Source organism: Atractosteus spatula, chromosome 11, assembly GCF_055471065.1.
Source record: "Atractosteus spatula isolate fAtrSpa1 chromosome 11, fAtrSpa1.hap1, whole genome shotgun sequence".
Classification (NCBI taxonomy): Eukaryota; Metazoa; Chordata; class Actinopteri; order Semionotiformes; family Lepisosteidae; genus Atractosteus; species Atractosteus spatula.
The window spans coordinates 32,984,416-33,000,105 of record NC_142716.1 but is presented as its reverse complement, the minus strand read 5'-3'; the positions used below and the strand labels follow the sequence as shown (position 1 = coordinate 33,000,105).

The window sequence follows — 15,690 nt, the reverse complement described above, 5'->3', positions numbered from 1 at the left end:
GCAGGTGGGCTGTGAAGACAGTCTGACTGACCCTCCCCCAGTGCGGCGGTGTGTATTTATGAATGTGGTTCTCTCGTCAGGCGAGACGCTTTCGCGCCGGCTGGGTTAAGGAGTTGCCCTTTTAAGAGAATCTCCCTCGTTAGTATTTAAATCTGCGGAGCCTCCGCCCCGCTCGCCTATTGGTCGAGGCGGACTTGGCGGTGCGTAATTTCTCAACGTTTGTAAATGAAGATCCGCGCTGTGATTGGCTGTTGTAAGCGTCACGCCGGGGTATATAATCACGTTAAAAATAGAAGTCCAGTTATTTCCTTAGAAGCGCGCAGGAGAGAGGGGTGGTCTGTAGTATTTAAAAACAGTATTTATTGTGGTTGTATACAGAGCAAAGATCATCCCTCCTATTTATAAACTGTAAAAAAAAAACTAATTAGATTTGTTTTAAATCATAGTTAAAAAGCTCCCGAAAACAAGAGTGCCAACATACCCAGTTGCGGCTATATAAACTTTTCCGTAGCTGGTATTAAGTTACACCGGTTTTAAAAGTTTAGTGTTTTACGAGCCTCTTGGGGTTTTGTTTTGAACTGAGGGCTCAGGCGGTGATCTAGAGCAGCCCGAACCGGACCAGGACCGCCGCAGGAGGGGTCGCCTTTGTTGCGCCGCGCAGTTGACTGGTTGACGATCAGAGACCATGGAGTACAAGGTCGAGGCGCACCGGATCATGAGCATCTCCTTGGGGAAGATCTACAACTCCCGGGTGCAGAGAGGCGGAATCAAGCTGCACAAAAACCTGCTGGTGTCCTTGGTCCTCCGGAGCGCCCGGCAGGTCTATCTCAGTGAGTACTACCAGGGTGTCTGCCTTAACGCCCAGCACATGGACACGGCGCCGCAGTGGGGAGAGGGGGTGATCGTGGACTCTACCCAGGACAAAGCCGGCTCCGATCCGGCGGGGAGCGCACAGGGATCCCCGGACAGCAGTTCTACGCTCCCGCCCGAGAGCTCCCACCCACTGCCCGCTGAAACTGCCCTGGAAAGCCCCGCCGCTGGCCGGCAACCCGAAACCGCAGAGCCTGGCGAGCAGAGCGCCCCCAGCGCGCCCTCCTCACCCGCCTGCTGCTGCCGCCCGACCGGGGAGCCGCTGGGGGAGCCTGTCCCGGCGCCGGCGGACCTGCCGTGTGCCCCAGTCGCGCCATTCCCTGCCCGCAGCCACGGCGCTGAAACGCCGCCCTACAAGGAAGCGACACCCCCCGAAGAAGGCGCGGGCGGCTGCGGGGAAGCAGAAGTCAAGGGTGGCGAGAGTGAGTCATCCGAAACCAGATTAAATCACCCGACGGCCGCTTCCTGCTGTAGGAAGAGAAGTGCCGAGAAGGCGCCCCACGCCGAGTCCCCCGTCAAAAAAACCAAGCAGACCTCCCCCAGCGAAGAGGCCGAGCGAGAGGAAGAAATGGACACCAGCAACGTCTCCAGTCTAATCACCATCTTCGGCTCCAGCTTCTCGGGGCTGCTGAGCAAGGACAGCGCGCCGCAGGCGGAGCCCCCCGCCGGGGACAGCGACTCCGCCTCGGGGCAGATCTGCTGCGAGCAGATGCTCAAGAACATGAACCCCTGGAGCACGGCGATCGTGGCGTTTTAATGCCACGGAGGGTCACCTGGCCGGTGTGGAAATGTGTTGAGGGATCTGTCGTGAAGCTGTGACCAGGCGGGCGCGCCATCGCCTCCCCCCTGCCCGAGAGGCTGGGCCCCCTCTCTGTGCCCGACCACGTGGAGAGCGGCGTGGGGCTTTCCCGAGCCGCGCGGAGATGTTTCCACTCGCGTTATGTCGGGGCATGTCTGAATCGGGCAGTAGACTGTGAACTGGTGCTGGTCCTGACGCAGGGATTAATAAAGTGGACGCGACCTCGAGTGGAAGGGGTCGTTTAATTGGATCGGGATGTACGTTTTAGCTGGAAAAGTGTGTTCAGAGATTTCCTCGCCCCTTTGGTAACTTTGCACTTTTATTTCGATTAACTGTTTTACAACCCTTGAAACGATCCCGGAACGAAACGCCGTCGTTCATTGCGGAAGTCCCGGTTCAAGGAATTAAAAACCTCAAAGCGTAGTATGTGGCGAGCTGTTACTATTTCACATGTATTACTTGATCAAAGAATCGGTGCTAAACTCATTTGTAGCCACATGTTTTAAAGGCGAGGTCCTAGGGATGTTGAAAGTCTTTGTTTTATAAAGACCTGTATATATTTGTATGTTTTTTGTACAGACCATTCTTTTCTTCCCGAATCTGTATTTTGGTATTTGCGCTTCATTATGGATTTTATTTGCGTGTTACACACGTATTAAAACCTTTTTGAACATGAAATCCCTGCTTTCTGCCTCTTCTCTCCAGTGCACTAAAGCTGAAGTGAGCTGTAGTGGCCGTTACGTGGCTGCGAGTCTGGAATGTATTTTTTTTGGGGGGGGAGCGAGGGGGTGCTGAATGCATCTGTCTTTATTCTGTGGGGGCAAAGGTCATGGCGCCTCGGCTCTACAGCTGAAAGGCTGCTCTGCTCGGGGATTAGAAAGCGTCCGGTCTCGCCGCTCACAACCTTGGCGTGAAAACCACGGACCTTCCATCTGACTAACCATCTTTATTCTTGTTTACGTCTTGAACTTCCGTATCTACTGTGAGAACGGAGTAAGGAGCAAGGTCCTGTTGTGTAAACTCCCTCTTGTGTTGCAATATTCGTCGTTTTCTCTTGGCTATGCAGGTTCTCCGTGCGAAATCGCTTAAGGGGAAAAACAAACCGTAATGTGAAATTGAACCTTGGGTGTCGTACGCGTTTGACCTGAGGAATAGTGAAAGTATTTACATCTCTGCCTCTGCCTTTTTTGATAAAATTTGACTTTTTTTTTTAAAAAAAAAGGCTGAGCTGTGAAAGGTAAATGAAACCAGACCCGAGGCTAGATTAACTCGAGGTTTTGGTCACTCAAGTTTCCTCTGAAAGTTGCAAAGGGAAAAAATACTACAGCCGGCTTTAAAAGTCTGGTGAGGGGTAAACCCGTGTTTCCTGCTGTAGTTTCTACCCTTAATCGCCGGTAATTAGAGTACTGGATTCTGCTGAAGCACCAGGGCCGGGTCATAAATGTTTAATAGGAGAGTGCTTGTACGAGTCAACACAACAGCCAGGCGCAGTTTAAAAATAGCCCTCTCGTCTGTGCAGCGCGCTTCCCTTCCGCCAGGCAATTGGCTGGAGCGAGAGACGCCTGCATTATTGATCGAGGAAAGGCAAGCCGCGGTTTCTTCTCGCCGTTTTCATCTGTTGTGTCTGTAGCTGCCGCGGGAGGAAGAGCGCAAGCAAAGCAGTCTGTCGGTGACGTCCTCGCCGGGCCGTCAAGGGGAGGCAGTGCCCGTCTCGGATGTCAGCGGGCCGAGGACAAGACGCCCGGAAAGACCGGTCGTATGTTACAGGAAACATCGCGGCTGTGTCTGGGGATTTCTTTTCACTTTTCCTCCAGAGAGGAAAGCATCGCATGGCATTTGCTTTAGCAGATTCCAAAAGGCGCCTGTTAAGTCAGGTTGTGTATTAATAACAAATGAGTTGGGGGTCAAATGTAAAAAGAGATCTGTTCTCACACCTCGGATTTTTAACCTTTTCTTTCGTCCTGTGACGTTTTCTGAAGGGGCCCGATGGAGACATGCCCGGCCTTTAACATCTTGGATTCCCCCGAAGTCTGTCTGTTCTTCTTTTTCAGTAATTTACTCATAACCCCAGACTTTCAAAATGAAAAAGACCTTTCATGATACTGAAAATGAAATCTCTGGCTGAATGCTAGGGATGCAGTACGTGTATGTTAAGGCAGACTGCCAGTAGGGTCTCTGAAGCAACAAAAGGGACAAATTTGCTTATGAAAGGGTGAAAGCTGGGAGCTGGGATCCCCAAGGGAAAATCTGATACATTTTCACACACACCAATGTTTTGTTTTAGTATGTTAGGTTCTGTAAAAGAACTGAAAACCAACAAGCCATTCTAGGTTACTTCTGTTGCTCTCCCCAGAGTTATACTTTTAAAAACTCCTAATGCTACGGTATATGATGGTGGTTAATTTTGTGGGCTCAAATCCTGGGTTTGTTGCTACAGTCACTCTTTTAAACGGCCTGTAGTGTAATGGGTCTCCAGGTCATACATCATTAAGGAGAGTTTGTGCTGGATCACTAAAGTTAAATAAGAGCACAATGAAACTTAAAAACTGAAACAGGAAGCAGAGTCTTTTTGGCTTTCACATCCTCTTGATGATTTGTTTCTTCGGGTTAAATTTTGCTTACAGCTCTTCAGGAAAAAAAAAACTCTGTGAACCTCAGCAAAAAGATGAGCAGGTCCTTGGTTTATCCAGATAAATCTAATGCTAGAATGTTTCCAGTCGTCCACGAAAGAGTACATTAAAAGGGTTATCATGTGAGTAAATATTCAGAGATACTTTTGTGAGTTCTAGGAGCAATCTGATCATTGACTTCCCCTTTTAATAGAATAGTGTATTCTCCAGTAATTACCATGAGAGATATCAGAACTGTGGCATCTGAGAGAAAATGCTGTTTCATTTCTGAGTAATCGGATATAGTCATTTGGCATGTTCTTGTCTCATGACTTGCATCAGATCATTCAGAGTAGCAGAATTCTGCAGCTGTAGGTATTAAAATTGTCCAGGGTTTTATTGAAGCCTTACAGTACCCCCCCCCCCCCCCTTAACTACCCCCACTATATTATCCCTGGTGGAGCACTGCTGTCATATCTTTGAGCAAAGAACTTGACTCAGATTGTTCCAGTGTAATGCCAACATGCAAAAACCAGAACGCATGCAAGTTGCTTTGGATAAAAGCAGCAGACTAATTAATAAACGTGTGTGCTCCCAAACTTCAAAGGGTTATTGAAAATAGGACGCTCTCTGCTAATTGAAGGGATCCGTTTGTTAACTTAACTGAACGTATTTCCAAAAACACAAAGGTCTTTCTAAGTTGATTTAAAGGTATAGTAGCTCTGCTACCTTTTCTGGCCTGCATGGAAGGTGTCATTATTTCCCCTTTCATCAAGTAATTACGCCAATTAAATACGTAATATCTTATGTGGCTCTAAAGACAGACACTCAACCTTGACACCTGCATTTCCTGCAGTTGTAGAACTTTGAAGCTTCCAATAAGTAGAATACTGATGTGATCCCTAATTGGTTAATTGACCCAAATCACTTTGTTTAAGGATTAGTTGGAGACAGACATGGCCTGGTGTTGCGGAGACCGGATTGAACACCCCTGCTACAGCCCAAAAGGACCTGAGTATGAAACCTGAGAGGATGGTGAAATTTGTATGCAGTTTAATAGCTGAACCGCCTTTTTTTATAGGTTCTCAGACTGGTGTTTTTTTTAGATCTTGTTCCATTGACATATGTGACGGTTGAGTTGTTCAAATAGGTCAGCAGTTTCTGACGCAATCCCTTACACAAGCCAAGGTTAGAGGATAGATATAAGGTAAAAATTGCGCTCTTTTTTATTGCAGTTTATTTAAAGCTTGTGGTGTCAGGAGCAGAGAGATATAACTGGTGCTGGACATAACAGAGAATGTGCAGAGTGCATATATCTATATCTCGGGGATTCTGTGCAAACCGGTGCTCTGAAATTTTAAAATGAAAACATTTGATTTTGTTGAACGTGTGTATCTTAACACACATGAATACAAAGTCACTCATGTGGCAGACAGGAAGTCTCCAAGCCCTGCTTTGTGGTTTGCTGTTTCACTTCTCTTCAGGAAAGAAGGTTTTACTCCGGCATCTCAGTGTGCAGTTGTACAAGAACTGGAAATTGGTTTTCCTCTGAGGGCAGCAGATTCCTTCATTATGTATTATGGACCTTATTAACACATACGTGTGAACTGTTTGAACCAACAGAATGGAGGGGCTCGACTCAGGTGATATCTGTCAAATCTAAATCTTGATAATCTAATGTACATCCTGTGGAGGCAGGGCTGGGCGGCTTGCTGGACTGACCCTTCAGACTGAGCTTCTGTGAGGGGCACGAATGGAGAGAAATCTTGCTTGTAGAAGCAGTCTTCACCTTTCTATTATTATACTGTCATCTGTCTTCGTTACTTGAAATTCTACTGTACTTCTTCATTTCTGGGACGGTTTTAAGATGTGCAGGCTGATATACAGGTGCCTGTAACATGCACAGTAAAAAAAAACTTGCAGATGCAAATAAAGGATGACTTGCAATAATTGTATAAATGCTCACAACCTCTCAGTGTAGCCACTGTATTTTCTGTTGCGGTGCAGACAATAGTGTGAAAATGGTCTACCAAATAGTCTGAGACTAACATAACATAACATAACATCACTTTATTAGCCTTATACAATTTCTTGCATTAGGAATTCGTCTTTTCTCATACCCCAGCTTGCTCTCCATGAGACACAGACACACAGACAGAGAGAATTTTGGGGCCAGAGTGCAGGGTCAGCCATTTATACGGCACCCCTGGAGCAGTTGGGGTTAGGGGCCTTGCTCAGGGGCCCAACAGAGTAGGATTCCTCTGCCAGCTGCAGGATTTGAACCGGCAACCTTCCAGCCACAGGCGCAGATCCTTAGACTAGAGACACAATGTACACAGTAATGTCCTGTCTACACTGTATGATGTTGTCTGCTGTACTGTGTAAGTCCTGGGAGATTGGCGTGAATAAGTGCATATGGCAATAAACTCCACTCTACTGGAGACCTCGCTGCCAACAGTCCTGGAAGCAGGACGGTTTCTGCCTGAAAAGGCCAGGCAAGGCTGGAAAATGAACTTTCTGGAAACTCAAGCATTCGAGTCCTCCTCTTGTGACAATGGCGAAACAGTTTTCGTAGCTGTGCTGTCCCTCACTATTCCTGAAACCCAGGCGGTTATAATGTGTGCAGTGTGTGAGGAAAAGAGACAGGGCTGGACATGTGGAACTGGTTAGACCTGCCAGTCAAATTATTTGAAAAACCGTCTGAAAAAATAATTTGTGACTCTGAGCTGCCGTCTAACTCTTCCACGTCAGTCTCTCTCCCTTCCCCGCTCAGAGCTGTCTGCGATCAAGGGGCAATTCGAACCGGTTGTGTTCAAAGAGTAGCGAGTGCTGGTTTCTTCCTTCTGTTCACAGACACGCGTCGGCTGCCGTCTCCTGTCCAAACACACTGTCCTAAATGGAGCCGCACAAACAAAGTGGGGCAGAAGCTGTATCATGAGAAAACCCTTTCCTCTTGCATCCCGGCAGTGGCCTATTCCTGCTATATACATTACCCGTTTCAATAAACTGGGCAGCTCTGACACTTTCATGTACAGTAAGTGACAAATATGTATTATGTATAATATATAATCAGCCATCCATCCATTTTCTAATCACCTCATCCATTACAAGGCTGCGGGGGAGCAGGAGCCTATCCCAGCAAGCCATGGGCACAAGGCAGAGTGCACCCTGGACAGGACACCAGTTCATAACAGGGCACACACAGACACAGACCGACATGTACACACTCACACCAGGGCCAATTTTCCCTGACACCAGTTGACCTACCAGTATGTTTTTGGACTGTTGGAGGACCCCAGAGCACCAAGAGAAAACCAAGGCAAACATGAGGAGAACATACAAACTCCACACAGACAGCACCCCCGGAATTGAACTCGGGGCCCCCATAGCTGCAAGACAGAAATGTTAAACCACTGTGCCACATATATTCATAATTGATTGAATTAATAAATTACTTCCCAGCTGTAATATTTTTTCTAAACATTTTTGTGATGCTATGCAATTTCCACCTCTTTTGCATTCTCACAAATAAATCCCAAGCATTTTTGTAAGCGTTTAAAGGCCACAATTCTTCTCTTTATCTGTTAATTTCCTGGAACATGCACCTTTAAATGCACAAAAATAAACGTAGACTGTTTCTTTTTTTTTCTGGGATGGGAGTATTAGCACAAACCAGACGTGGAGCAGAAAGGACTTTGTTGACAGGTGATATCAGGAAGTGACAGTGAGAAGCAGTCTTTCTATGACAGTGGGGTACAAGTGACTTGTCATTTTGTTATGTAAAAAGAAAAAAAAAACAGAACACGTTTTTCAGAAGTCGCCAGTCCACGTTTTCTTTAATGAGGAATCCTTTGTTTTACAAATGACCTCTCTAAGCTTATATAACAAGTCACAACAATTCAATACACACTCCCATGAAACATGATTCCATATGTCTAAGTCAAAATTACACAGTACCTATTTCAAATGGATTATTATCCAAGGGAAACTTTCCAGACAAAATTATATAGGAAGTGTTGTTGACCTGCTTGGCCACATTGCTATTAAACCAGGGGAAAGTGAAGAATTAAGAACAGGAAAGGTGTGAGCAACCTGAGACTGTGTAGTTCTCAGATCGACTGATCAAATCCTGTGGCTGAATCCTTCTCTGTTGGGCCCCTGATTAATTAAGCCCTTAACCCCAACTGCTCCAGAGGTGTCGTGTTCATGTTGGTTTCCTCCAGGTGCTCCATTTCCTCTCACCGTCCAAAAACATACTGGCGGGTCAATTCGCTTCTGGGAAAATTAACCCTGGTGTGAGTGTGAGTGTGTGTGCCTGTATGCCCTGCCCTGTCCAGGGTGTACCCTCCCTGAGATGGTCTCTGGCTCCCCCGCGACCCAGTATTGAATTGGTTTCAAAATGGACGGATCAACATTAACACTGATGGATTCACTGCTTAGTAAAGAGAACCCTCCTATAACAACACAAGAAAGGTTAAAGTGAGAGCTGCCCTTTCAGTCCATGTAGCCAGACTGAGAGTTTCCACTTGGTTAAAATTAAGCACTGTGACACCAGTGGCCTTCTTCCCTTCCAACAGTGAAACACAAACCCAAGCGTGCACGTGAAAACTAAGGGAAAGGGCAATTAAAACTGAGAACAGGAAGGCACTTTTGTACGCCAAGGGGAGTGTGGGTGTATAGAGAAACCACGCTGCAGAAGCTGAAGCCACACGTGTCCCGTGCATCATAAGTACCAAAGGAAGACCAATACAAATGATCTGATCATATTAAGTGGAGGGTGGGGCTGGCTCTTTTGAGTCACTTACCTAGTGATTTATTAAGAAAATATATTTTAAATGAACAAAAATAAAAAAGCAAAGTAGAAATACAAGGTCACTTGTACGGTGAGTCTTTTTGGGTGTCGCTGTTTATCCCACCCTACAGTAAGTATCATCGATTTCTTGATTGATTACGCCTCACGGCTTCACCACTTTCTTCAGCGAAGGGGGTTGAATACCGTTCAGCAGTTTCGGTGGTTAGCCGCTTCCTCCTCATACCCAGCGTGTGCCCACTTTTGCCGAAGCGTACAAGTGAGCAGCACTGGAGAGCAGCCCTGCTCGGTCAGAGGCCTCTGCCAGGCCTCAGACTCAGCGGGGCACTGAGGCACAGAGAGCGCTGGGAACGATGACTTCCCTCTCTGTCATTAGGGTATGCAGGTACAGTAAGTACCAGGGTGGCCGGACCTCTGTGTGCCCCAGGTTCCTCGCCCTCAATCACCGCACAGGCATGCACAGGGTCTCCGGCCAAACCATTACATTTTCTTTCCTTCTTTTTTACTTTTCAGCGTGGGAAAAAAACAACTCTGCTTATTCTAGTTTTAGTTAGATGTCTTCAATCTGTATTCAAGGGGACGTCTTCTGAGGACCATCAAATCACACCTCAGTGTTGCACAGATGTGATATTCCTTCTCTGTGTAGGATTTACAGTAAGCACATAGCTGGCTGATACAGCGATAAACGCCTGATGACACAGTTCATCGATTATTTGTTGACTCCTGTTTGGGTTTATACAGTAGTTAGGTAAGTAAAGAGCAGCCGACTTCCACTCATTTTTTAAACTTTGGGTGAAGACTGTAAATATTCCCACTAACTGGAAATTAAGTTGTATTTTCTTGAAGAATTATTCAAATAAATGCCTGGCTTTGCGCCAGTGTTTTCAGCATACAAATGATTGCAAATTGAACATGGAAATTTTATTACTGTGGATGGTCTGACGGTGTCAGGGTGAACACTATGGTAAAGGGATACAATGGGAATATAGAGTGGTGTGTCTTATCAATAACCAGGTCTGCTTCACATGTATATTGTCCAATAATGTATAATCTAACTCAGAACTGGAACTGGTACATATCTTTGAGTTTCTGAGCTGCACAAACCCATTGTACCCAAAGTCCTATGGTCTGGAGTGGGGTGATTGGAAACACCAGACAGCTTCTGCCTAAGTAGTGTCTTCACCATAACAAACTCTTTGTGCACTGTAGGTCTTGTCACACTCTCTCTTTCCAAACCTGTCGGTGCGCACTGTACTATTATAACCCATCCTGTGAACAGAAAAGTTCACTTGGAAATGTCCTGCATGTCACCCAGTTATAAAAGAAAAAGTACATTTACTTGTTAGGACAGATCAGCATTAAAAGGGGAAAACAGAATTCTTCTTCAAAAGTGTGTTGAAAATTGCAAAGCAGTCACAGGCGGACAAACCTGCAATCATGTCAAATCGTTATCCCGAACGCGTAAGTGACAGGAGGGAAATTGCTTTTTACAAATAAAAGGTTGCTATCGAGGAGAATCAGTTGGCACGAAGGAGGTCAAAGACAACCGCAAACAGTTTGTGGCTCGGGCCACATTCCTCCGAGGGGGAGAGAGATGGCTTGGAGTTTTCATCCCTGGAGGACTGCGCTGCAGTCATTGACAAAGAATGCTAGACACACATTCCTGCCACCGCCCCTCCTTAGAAACCAGCAAATCCACTCCGAGAGAGACACTCCTGGCCGCTCTATTTATGGAGAACACCACCAGAAACCGAGACAGAGGAAGAGAAGGGGGGAGGGGAGTGTTGTGGCAAGAATCCAGGCTACAGGGAAGAAAACCAAACACCACTTGAAAAAAAAACAACAGTTTCCTCCCTTTTAACTCGTTTGCAGTGAGTCACTAAGTTTGAGGGCATACGAGGCCACCCCACAGAGTTTGTTTCAACCGTTTACACTTTTGATTCCAGGCCACGGACACTTGTGACAGAATGCTCCCCATCTCCTCTCATCTCAGCCTGTCTGGTCAATAAGAGCCGAGTCCAGCTGTGACACAAATATCTGTCAGTGCCTCGGAGCAACATGAAAACTCACAGGGAGTAGCGAACACTGCAGGGACCTTCAGCAGTGTGCTTTCCAGGATCTTTCAACTGAGCAACGTTTGATTAATGCAGCACTTTCACTTACTGTTCTGCTTGTTTCATTTGAAGTCTTCCCTCAGGTAATGGTTGACTCCAATGGATGAATGGGTGAATAGTTGGTGAGATAATAGGAAATCAATATTGGAAGATGATAAAGGTATATTTAACATACTCAATTCATATTTCAAACAGGTGTTCGCAATGGAAGACGTCGATAACATGTCTCATATTACAGTTCAAGAATAATATGGAGGCTTTCACCTAGCTGCCAAATGAGGTGCTCAAGCTCTGGAAATTAAAGTACTGCTAAATAATCAGCCATATCCTCTGGAAAAAAATCTAACTGCATGTGCTGGGCCTCTCCTTTGACATTCATCACTAATTGCATGACCTACTCCTGTGCCCAGCAGGTCAGGGTTGTAGTGAGCTGGGTAATTTTAGCACAACCGATCCTGAGGTTCTAGATGGGGTAGGATGCTTAAAAACAAATAACTAGAGCCTTCCCAGTCATACTTGAGGAAATGTGGGATGATATTCATTTGCCCAAGTGATGGCTGAAATGCTCCACTGCGTCAACTGCTAATGAGTTTCCATCTGGTGCTACAGTAATTGCTCTGCTCTGGTAAAGGTCCAGGTGTAACAGATGACCATCTTCGCTGGACTTCTGGGAGTCGACAGCACCTAGCCCTTCCTCCCTAGCGTCACTGTGGAGCAGAAATGGTAAGCTGGGGCCTGGTGTAGCTAGGCCTGTGAAAGTGCTCACCTGAGGCTCACCGTCTCAGTCCAGCAGTGAATGGAGCTCAGGAGGCAGTGATGGTAGTGAAGCCAGCCACAAAGCTAATAATAGGAAGTGAGTAATAGGCAGCTAAACCTCAAAAAGACTAGGAGCTGTTGCAAGTTTGTCAGGTCCATATAATTTCTCAACATGCTGACTTGCCCCTTTTGGTAGCGATCCGACCAGTTCTCATGGTGCAGTTAGAGACTGGCTGCTGTCAACTTCTCAAAGACTAGGAGGAAAGCTAGGAGGACACTGTCAAAGGAGCAACCTTAGACTGGCAACTAATGCAGATACACTGTGCAGAGAGAATTGATATCAAGACCCTCTCCATCAATGGCTGAAGCTTTACAGAGCCCGAATGGCATGGCCCTGAACTGCCAAAGGCCTCTACTCATGGAAAAGGCAGTTTTTGGGTGCATGTTGGGAGTCAGCTCAATGTGCCAGTAGTCAATCTTGAGTAGAGAACCAACAGGAGCTAGCCAGGAGGTCCAGAGACTCTTTGATATGGGGTAAGACTGTCATGGGGTTTCAGCTGTTGTGTAACGCTGCTAGTATCCTGTCCTTGCATGGACAAGCAGCAGCAATGATTCTGACAGCACTTCTTGTTCCCGCTGGAAGGAAAGCCAGGACTGATGAAGTTCTAGCATGCACAATGCAAGCTGCGCTGTTACCCTTGAGGGACCTTCTGAGAGCCAGGCAGTGCGTAGGTTAAGTGCTGGACTACTCGGGAAGTAAACTGATAACCGGCAGGGATCCAATTAGGCACCAGCCCCTTGAAGGAAATGCAATCCCATTATTAAGGTCTTGGATGACCGACTGTTGTCCCTTGGCTGATGCTCTACCTCCATGGTTGCAGATGTCCACCTGTGTATGCGGGCTTCCTCTCCCTTAGTCGTGCTCTTTCTCATATTTGTCAATTCTAGGTGAACACATGGTGGGAGGAGGCTGGGATTGATGAGGGGGACCACTGATCCTATTTCCACCTGCCTATGCAGACAGGAAGTAGCAAAACTGGGGCTCCACAGTCAGTGATCTATGAGTGGTCTGCTGCAAAGGTCCCATGGTTTCCACTAGCTGCCCAAGCAGATGCTCAAGCTGTGGAGCTTAACAGCCTCTAGTACTACCAAACAATCAGCCATATCCTCTGGAAGAGATCTAGCAGCATGTCCTGGGCCTCTCCCTTCGACATTCATCACTAATTGCATGGCCTACTCCTGTGCCCAGCTGTTCAGATGTGCAGTCAGCTCGAACATGCCCTTAATAGTCTCCCACAGCCCTTGCACGGTGTAATGCCCAGCCACAAGTTACCCTGCATTATTCAGATGCAAATAGATCAGTGCTCAGGATCTCTCTATCCAAAGATTTAAACAGCTGTCGGATTTCCACTTAACGGTTTTTCTTTGCTTAGATTGCCTTTATGATGACACGAGCTCCCCACTTGCGATCCTACCTGGATGATTAATTCCTCACTTTCTTATTCTCCTTACGGCTGACTCTTTAACACCCATCAACCTCCGCACTGAGGCACAAGACTCGTAACACGTGCAGTTTCTTATCCAAGGTCATCACATTTCTTGCCTTTTTGTGCACTACGTTCGTTTTCTCATTCATCTTATGCTTAAAAGCCATGATTGTGATTAGATTATTATAGCTAAAACATAGGGAAGGAACTGAATATGCAGTACCGAAAAGAGCACGGAAATCAAAAGGCCCCACTCATGTGAAAAACACAGAACTGTACGCTAAGCTGGGCGGGGACATGCTGGTGTGTGAGGCAGATGCTGAGTGAAGTCAGCTGGTAGTCAGCGGAGAAGCTGTGCACTTTATAGAAATTTCAGCCAGCAGATCCATGTGTGAAGAAAGGTTTCCCACGGCTGGGAAGACTGGTGCTCAATATGAAAGCTGTGAATGCGCGAGTTCCGAGTTTGTCAAGCCTTCGGTTGACGAGGTAGACCTGTACGCTCTCGGGCAGACACGCAAATTCGGCTGAGTCCGAATCCACCTCGTGTGAAGGCTTACACTCTTTTAACCCGGCAGCTTGACGAGCATTTGCTATTAAACCCTTGATTTCGTATCCTCCCTGATGGGTTGCAGGCCGCAGTCGCCGAGCCAGTGTCCATGAAGCAGCACAGGCAGGCTAGTGAGAGTGTGGCCCCAGGTGCTCCTTCTTCCAGGCCTGAGATGTGACAACAGCAGGAGAGACCGTGGCAAAAGGGATTTAGGGGTTTGCCTGGAGTGAGTTTCCATAGCAACTGTGACAGGAAAGCAGATCTGGGTAATTATCTGTATGCAGCACAGGAAAGAAAGAAAGATTTTAGCATTTGTCTTCTTCAGCGTCAGCATTATTGCACTTAAGAAGAGGAATGTGGAATGATAACTACCAGACTGGCGTCCTGGAGCTGTTTTTCTGCTTTCAGGAACTTGACATGGTGATGAAACGGTAGTTGAGCCTCACACATAAGGGTAACCTGCTTTTTCATAACCTGCCTCATCACGTTTAATTCCCAAAGTTAATACACAAATCTTACCAGAGCCCTGAAAGAGCCTAAGACTATGCTTTTATTTTCTTGCAGATATGGTCTTTTTAAATTCTGGATCTATCCACAAACAAATTTACTAGGTTCAAAACCTTTATCCATGTTTTATCCTGGTTTGGGCCAGCAGCCTTTTGTTACATACTTGTGACAAAGCACCAATCAATTGAGCTGCGGCAGCTGCAATTGTGAATCCTGTAAGAAACAACAGTAACAGAGAAGAATCACTTCTGGCCTCAAGTTGTCTTCTCGCTAATCACGGTTACTGGGAATACATTAAGCACTAATCCTGGAAAACCTAGCATCAAGCAGAGGGGATCTCTAACCCTGGTAATGGAGATCTCCAATTCAGTAGCTCTTACAGGTCTCTTATTTTTAAAAAGTAATCCAGTACAGGATAGCAGGGGGAGCTAGCACCTATTCCCCTATTCCGGCAAGCATCGAGCACAAGGCAGGGCACACCGTGGACAGGACACCAGTCCATTACAGGGCACACACACATCAGGGCCAATTAACCTACCAGCATGACTTTGGAGCACCCAGAGGAAACCCACTCAAACACAGGGGGAACATACAGACTCCACACAGATAGCACAGAACTGAACCTAGAGCTCCTGCTCTGCACGGCAGCAATGCTAACCACTGTGCCTTCATGCCGCCCTTTGAACCGACACATGACATCATGCTGATTCGAATCTGTCATCAGCAGGAGTGATCTACTGTAAAAGCCACAGGCTAGTAGTGTGTGTGGCCACCAATGGAAGCAAGACAAGCTGAACAGCCGCAATACTTTGTACCAGGTTGCAGATGCTGTCTTGTGGGTTTCCGGCCCATTCCTCTTATGGGGATTGGACAAGCAAGAGCCTGTTCACTGGTCTCTGAGCTGTTGTTATCGCATGTTTCCCAGCTCATCTCACAGATAGTGAGTGAGATGCCCAGTGAGAATGATATCCCCAGCATAGATGTCACATTCTTATGTCACCAGAAAGCCAAGTTTACACAGCAGCATGAGGACATGCATCCATATCAGGATGAGTTTGTTGGACGGACAGCAAGCGGAGTTCAGGAACTTGATCAGTGTAATGACATGCAGCCAGATTCCCATCAGTCACTGCAAGTGGAGTCCTGTAGCGACTAGACCAGGGGTGATCAGTCCTGGTCTTGGGAGGCCAG

At 46.7% G+C, this 15,690-nt stretch overlaps 1 protein-coding gene across 1 annotated transcript; it reads left to right on the top strand.

Annotated features, from left to right (window-relative positions):
• The first annotated feature begins 309 nt into the window (after positions 1–309).
• On the top strand, positions 310–2,347 carry ier5 (immediate early response 5). The gene has a single exon (XM_088928337.1). It carries the CDS (start codon positions 686–688, stop codon positions 1,625–1,627), a length of 942 nt encoding a protein of 313 aa, XP_088784463.1. The 5' UTR covers positions 310–685; the 3' UTR covers positions 1,628–2,347.
• The last annotated feature ends 13,343 nt before the right edge of the window (positions 2,348–15,690 follow it).